The sequence below is a fragment of the Musca domestica genome, unplaced genomic scaffold (assembly GCF_030504385.1).
Source record: "Musca domestica strain aabys unplaced genomic scaffold, Musca_domestica.polishedcontigs.V.1.1 14, whole genome shotgun sequence".
Classification (NCBI taxonomy): Eukaryota; Metazoa; Arthropoda; class Insecta; order Diptera; family Muscidae; genus Musca; species Musca domestica.
The window spans coordinates 3,318,119-3,325,561 of NW_026712192.1; the positions used below are offsets into that span (position 1 = coordinate 3,318,119).

General features: G+C 35.0%; 1 protein-coding gene and 1 pseudogene across 1 annotated transcript; both read right to left on the reverse strand.

Moving 5' to 3' along the window:
* Positions 1 to 5,376: 5,376 nt before the first annotated feature.
* Positions 5,377 to 6,688, reverse strand: LOC131801041 (C-type lectin 37Da-like; annotated as a pseudogene).
* On the reverse strand, positions 6,549 to 7,224 carry LOC101890964 (C-type lectin 37Db-like). Its single transcript, XM_020039020.2, has 3 exons — positions 7,068 to 7,224; positions 6,886 to 6,959; positions 6,549 to 6,820 (listed from the first exon to the last, which is right to left on the reverse strand). The coding sequence occupies exons 1-3, from the start codon at positions 7,153 to 7,155 to the stop codon at positions 6,689 to 6,691; spliced, it is 294 nt and encodes a 97-aa protein (XP_019894579.2). The 5' UTR covers positions 7,156 to 7,224; the 3' UTR covers positions 6,549 to 6,688.
* Between the last annotated feature and the right edge of the window lie 219 nt (positions 7,225 to 7,443).

Sequence of the window (7,443 nt, forward strand, 5' to 3'; positions counted from 1 at the left end):
TGGAATATTATAAGAAAATATCACAAAATCAATATCCACATCTTTATTGAGATCTTTTGTAGATTTTTTCCTTCCTGTCAAAAGGGCATTCTAAATTGACAAGATTTGTCAAAATCAGTCCAGCTATTTTTGAGATGTAAACATTTTAGCGAATATATGTCGCTATAGATCCGAGGTCCGAGATCTTCACTATCGAATTTACCTTTCCGTCTGTTTGTAATTTCTCCGGGATTAAAAATATTCGCGGTTTAATGGACCCCTAGCTCTGATAGTGGCAGGGTTAAGAGCCCCCTGAAAGTGTGTGCCCTGACTGAGCGAGTTGGTACACCACATTAGCGTCGCATTAGGTTGTACGCTAACAAAACATTGTTTTTATTTCTGGATTGTGTAATTTTATTGAGGTTATGAAACTCAAAAGAAGGCATATAGTCAAGACTCTGCTGCAGAACATGGCTGTTTTCGTCTTATTTCGCCAGCGATTGCCAAGCAACTGAATCGTGCATTAAATTTGCCTTGAACCGAGAAACATTTGGAGTGTGATAACAGAAGTTAAACGAAATTTTTTTTTACTAAAGCCTTAATACATTGTTGCCTTGGATTGACCAACATGATACAGTTTAATACCGACTTCGGGGTTTCCTAAAAAGAAACGAGACAAATAATATTACTTATATTCATTTATTTTATTGTATCTCTGCCGACCTTAAGTCGAAATTTAATAATTGGAAGATTTGTTGTCTACTATTACCTTACGATTTGGGAGGGGACACTTTTTGCGTCCGTGAGTCAATTATAATTGGACAGATGAAACTAAAAATAAGGCAGATAGTCAAGACGCTGTTGCAGAATGAACATGACTGTTTTCGCCTTATCTCGCCAGTGATAGCCAAACGACTGAATCGTGTATCCATAAATAGCATCTGAAATAAATACATTATCAATGACCTATTTCACAGCTTGTTTTTATACCCTCAACCATTCTATGGCGGGTATATTAACTTTGTCATTCCGTTTGTAACTCCTCGAAATATTTATAATAAACTGTACAAAGTATATATTCTGGATCAGCGTAAAATTCTAACACGATCTAGGATGTCCGGCTGTCTGTTGTAAACACGCTATCTTTCGAACGAATTGAGGTAGAAGGCTAACATTTTACATACATGCATAGTTTACCAGTAGGGAGGTTAAGTTCGTAAATAGCCCCAATATAACGGTACCTCCCCATATTCGGTATTTTGATGATTTTAGCGACATTATTCGCCGGATTTTTTTTTTTCAAATTTGGTATTTGAAGTTCGTTATGGGTATTACAGCTATAGTTTCCGGATTTTTCCTTTCAAATGGTGGGGGGTATTAAAAGTTCGGCCCGGCCGAAATTAGCTGCTGTTTTACTTGTCTTTTGTATAGATTTATGCTATTGGACTTTTTTGAGACTTGAGAACCTTTATTAAGCAACGGCAAAAACTGAATTGAATCCATTTTAATGCAAATATAATGCACAGATTTTTAATTGAAGTGGAGGGACATTTCTGTCTGATTGGGTTTCGTTTCAGTTGAATTAGTGTAACTATAAGGGTATCTAGCTAGTCCACTTTAATATTTCACGGTTGGGAACGTCCGAAAATAGATAAATAATTGGCAGTTTTTAATTCTGGGAATTAATGATAATTTGCGACCGAAAGGTGGAGGGCTGTTTGATAAATTGTAATGATGTCGGGCACACAATCCCCAGTCCACCCCATCTGCCATCAACGAATTCCCTTTGGAACGATTTACAGCCTGTTCCACGATATCGAAAGAACACATTCGCACACCTTTTACACGACACACAGCTGATTTCCGTTCCACTAAAATCCATCAGAACGAAAATTTTACAAACATCAAAGCGAACGCATGCGAACACAAATGTCAAAATCAGTCACTTGTGTATGTGCTGTCATCTGATTATAATTCAGGAGAATTGTTTAAACATAAATATTGGAAACAAACAGATGAATAGGAAACTCGGAACGTTTTTGTTTGTTTATTTACAATTTATTTGATTACAGCTGAACTGTCAATTCAGACAGAACCAGCTTGTTACAGCCATTTCGCGTTTAAATCTGTCTTTCCGGCGTTTTTTTTTAATTTTGCGATCAATTACTTCAAAGGTACATTTAGCAACACTGAGTTACCCAAGGCTATGCGAAAGAACGAACGAATGTTAGTGGAACGCATTCTGATACGAAAGTGAGTGACAAGCTTTCGTTCCCACAAATTTTCTTTCGATATCGTGGAACAGGCTGTTAGACTTGCGGTATCTGGCTGGAGCAGAATTCTTTCTTTGTTTTTAATAATATTCTGATTTAACGCCAAAATAACTTAAAATTCTTACCCGTGATTTACCAACGAACTCTGAATTTCCCTATGGATCGGCAATTCATCGTTTTCAAAGTATAGGTTAATTTTTCTATTCCAATGCGCCACTTACAGTTCATAAATCTCTTACAGTGGTTAATGTTTTTAACATTTTACATTTGAGTGACTTCAAATTTTTCACATAGATGATATCGGCTGATTCGAATTTTTTCGATGAAAAGAGGTGAGAGAATCTCTTCGTCTTTTCAGAGAGAGAATCTCTTCGAATTTTCATTAGTCTATAGCATGACAAGAGTGAGGGAGGGAAGGGGGAAGAAAAATAGGAAACAGTGGATATGTGGGATATGTTAATCAAGGGTACTGTGATGCTGCTGTAGTTTTTCTCACAGTGCAACAAAAAAATTTAAACTGAAAATCCAGCAGATTATGAAAGTAGGGCTAAAAATCGAAGAAACAATTATCGGCGTTTTGTAAATTAACATCGCAAAGTATCAATTTTACCTTGGCCTTTTTTTCGAGGTAAAAACGAAATTTAGTGAAAAATTATTCAATTTTGTAAATGATGTTGAAAATGCATATAATAATAACCTCAATAACCGATTGGCTTAGTTTAAGAAAACATATACAACTCTACTTATTTTTGAAAAAAAAAAAAAAACAGTAAAGAAAGGCTTAAATTCAGGCGGTGCCGACTTTATGATACCCTACACCACTTTGTACATTTAGTAGAGCTACCCATAACAAATAAACGTTTTTATGAAAAATAAATCATACCAACCACGATTGTTTTTGAATGCGTATTAAGGATTTAAAGCGGTAATAATTTAAAGTCGACATTAACTAATATATGTGAGTAATATCCTCATCTGTACCGAATTTGTGTCTAATCTGATATTCATCAAAATCCATCAGAGCTGATTTTACACTTTTTAGGCCAAATAAAAGTGAAATTGATTGAAGATGGGAGCTATATCCAAATCTGAACAGATCTTTGTGACATGCATTCGTAAATTCACCGAATATCATTATTACAGATGTGAAGAACAAAAATTACAAATCGGATGAACAATACATATGGGAGCTATAGCTATATTTTAAGCGATTTATATCAATTGGGACATGCTTGCTTTTAGGCTCAATTTGGTCGTATGTGACAAATTCCATCCTATTTGGGATTATATTACACATTTGGCGCACAATAAGAGAAATTCGGACGAAGTTATATATGGGAGATTTATCTAAATTTTGTTCGATTATCTCCAATTTTAAGAGGATTTGTCCTTGGGCCAAACAACTAATTTGTGCAAACTTTAATCTCGATCGGGCAATAGATGCGACCTGTTCTTTGGACAGACGGATGAACATGCATGCACCGAAAAGCAGCACAAATAAAGGAAAATAAGCGCACAGCTGATTTGGCAAATGTCAATATCCTCGATAGAGAGAAAAAAACAACAAAACACAGATATTTGAAAGTTTGCTGGAAAAGTCCCCTTTCCCCAAACTCTTCACATTATTTGACATTTTCTGATTAAAGTTTTCAACACTAATATATTTTTAACGTATTTATCTGCTAGTTTAAATGTGATTTTCCGTATTGATTGAATTTAGCTTAAGATTTTAATTTTGCTAAAACTTCTAGCGCCCATCCGTGAGCGCAGGGTTACACGTATGTACGAAGGGAATAATTTCTAGTGTGTGTTTGGATATATGGTAACGTAACCCTTAAATGAAGATGATACCCATAATCTCTATTAGGGAGGAAGTAGTTCTGTGAATTAGCCAGATTCGCAAAAATACCAACTCCTTCTCGTAGGCAGTGATGGGCTCACAATAGATAATTCAGGTGTTTGGAATTAAAAAAATCGACTTTGTTTAAATATGTTAATGTAATGCTTAAGTTTGAAAAAAGCATGACAGAAAATTATTTATATATTTAATTGATTGTCATAAATATGATGAATTAAATTTTTTGTAAGCGAGAAGATTAGGATTTTGCATTGAGAACAAAAAGGTCAAAGTAGAGTGAGCTAAGTGTAGGAAGTGATGTTGTGTTTGTGTCGTTTTATTTTGTTTGTGTTGTTTGTTTGTATATGTTTTCTCCTCTCTTGATTGGTCGACCCTTAGGTCTGATGCTGGCAGTGTTAAGAACCCCCTGAAAGTGTGTGCCCAGACTGAGCGAGTTGGTACCCCACCATAGCGCCACATTAGGTAGTACGCTAACAAAACATTGTTTTTATTTCTGCCATATGCAATTTTAGTATTTATCGAAGATAAGCCGGCACTCGAAAAACCATAAACATTTAATATTTTTATGACATGACATGATTGTTTAATATATTTGCAAAGTGAGAATGGTGACTTCTCCGTCATTTTATTTGAAAACGCAAAATGTGAGGGCAAATACATTCAGGTTAAGTTACTGACTATTAAATACAGCAATTGAGAGATTGTCAAATTAATAGCACTTGAAGAAAAAATCTATAAAAATGCACCGAACAATTTGAGGTTGCGGGGCGACTCCGTATCTGAGAAATGAAAGAGCCAGTGAAGAAAATGTGTTTGGAGTTTAAAAGTTTAAATTTTTGCTTAAAATTAAAATAAATTTTGAGTCCCGCCAAAGAAGTTTTTCCACTATTATCGCAGCATTGTCATGCCTTCACATGCTCTGTTATATGCGCAATATCTAGCGTCCTTAATACAAGTTGTCAAAATGTCAACGAAAAAATCCATTGGCATATGTGTATGTCCTTTTATAATGGTTCAACATTCTTTAATAGCACCAAATTTAGAGGAATGTCAGGAAACAAGGAAACCACATCAAATGAAATTAAGATTTCGTCATCTTCAACATGTTGGTTGATAATCCTAGATTTGAAGCCTTTGCATCTTTTTTGTTTGCAGTACTTTCAGAATCTTTGATATATGTCTAGATAGCTCATGAGTCGGTGAATTTATTATGGATTTTGGGCTGTCCACATATTTTTGTGGAATTTACGTTATATTTATTAGGTCTTATTTCTCTTTTTCGGCAATTAGTTTTAACACAAACTATTTTGTAACTAATTTATTTTTTCCAATAGTCCTGCTGTTGGTGTTTTTCTAACACGATTGTAAGTACACATGTCCATTAAAATTGCATTCATTTTTAAATCGTACTCTGTTTTTGACATGGAAACAGTGTTCCACCCTTGTCTGAATTTATTATTAATATTTGTTAATTTTGTTGCAAAAGATGTTCGTGAATTTCTTAATCGTTTTTTCTCCTCCTAACGCAGTCGAAAGCTGGAAATAATTGTTGAACTGACTCGCATTAAGTTGAGTGGGTGGTAATTAGTTTATACAGGGGGGCTTCGGCAACTTCGAACACAGGAGTTGATGAGTTGACTTATAAAAAGTGCGGCTGTAGAAAGTAAGAATAGAAACACAGCGTTGTCTCTTCTGCAGTTCGAAGGGATCTCATTTTCCTAGCAAAATTTTCTTAACCTTAGACCTTAATGTAGATAATATAGAACTATACATGCAAATTTAGGTAGCCGCCATTTATAATCCATATTTATTATCAACCAAAATAAACACGACATATGGTCGCATTAACATTCTGTGTGCGGCAATAAAATGCACTGTTTATCTAAAACGCCGGCATATGTACTGCGCGCGAGTAGTAAATACCATATTATATGTTCTACATTTTTGAATATAATTATAATAAAAAATCTTAACGTACAGTTCACTAAACTGTAAAGGAATCATTACCTCGTTGTTCTACAGGAGCTTCGACTTTTTGTACCGCATCGTAGCTCAAACATTGAACGCCGACATCAATCTGTACACCAACATCGTAAATCCTGGTCACAATCAACCTGTCTACAACCGACCACCATAAATCAAAGTTCCCGACTAGCTTCAAATCGTCTTTAACCTGAACATTATTCTTCGGCTAATCACACTTCATCAATAACACTGGTTTTTACTTTCCATCCTTTTTTTACTTTATTTAAGCTTAGGGTGTACGTAGAATATCATTATGTTATTATAGGATCTTATATGTAGGCAGATAGAAGATAAGGTCGTATTTTGTTGTTCATTCATCTAATCTACTAATCATGACTGTACTCGGCACAATGGCTTCGCAAATGTAGAATGCATCCATATTACAATTCCAGTCATTCATTCGGTATTTGTACATACTGTACCATAAATGCATACAATCTTCATTGCCTCCAGCATTATCAGGCTGTCCAAGCGACCATTCAGCATATATTACTGGTTTTCCAGTTCGGTACCAATAAAAATTACCCTCTGAATCTAGATCAGATCCTGATATCTACCACCATCTGTACGTTGAATATTCGTTTTCTAAATAATCAGTCAATTCCTCGAATTCTTGTTGATTGTCAAAAGCGGCTAAGTAACCACCCATAGATCGGCATATTAAATTTGCTTTGAACCAATTTGCCTTTGGAATGTGATAACAGAATTTAAATAAAATGTTTTTGTATGAAAACGTTCATGTTTTGTTACCTTTGATCGACTGAAATGATACAGTTTATTACCGACTCGGGTGAATTTAGACAATTTCAATTGATCAGGGTATCCTAAAAAGAAAAGAGAAACAATATTACTTATACTCTATTATTTTATTGTATTTCTGCCGACCTTAAGCCAGCATTTAAAAATCAGGAAAATGTGATGTCCACTATTACCTTCCAAGTTGGGTGACCCTGAGGCAATGACAACTGGACAAATGAAAGTCAAAAGAAAAGAAATATTCAAGACACTGTTGCAGAGCATGGCTGTTTTCGCCTTATTTCGCCGTTGAGTTCCAAACGACTGAATCGTGTATAAAATTTGCCTTGAACCAAGAAACGTATGGAATGTGATAACAGAATTTAAGTGAAATGGTTTTGTACGACAGCCTTAATACATTGTTGCATTGGATTGACCGACATGATACAGTTTATTGCCGACTTCGGGGTTTCCTAAAAAGAAACGAGACAAATAATATTACTTATATTCATTTATTTTATTGTATCTCTGCCGACCTTAAGCCGGCATTTTATAATTGGAAGATTTGTTGTC

Coding starts and splice junctions, on each gene's coding strand:
- LOC101890964 (XM_020039020.2), bottom strand. CDS start 7,155: ATGCTCTGCAACAGTGTCTTGAATATTTCTTTTCTTTTGACTTTCATT. Junction 6,960..7,067: donor AGGGTCACCCAACTTGGAAG/GTAATAGTGGAC, acceptor TTTTCTTTTTAG/GATACCCTGATCAATTGAAA. Junction 6,821..6,885: donor ATCATTTCAGTCGATCAAAG/GTAACAAAACAT, acceptor CACATTCCAAAG/GCAAATTGGTTCAAAGCAAA.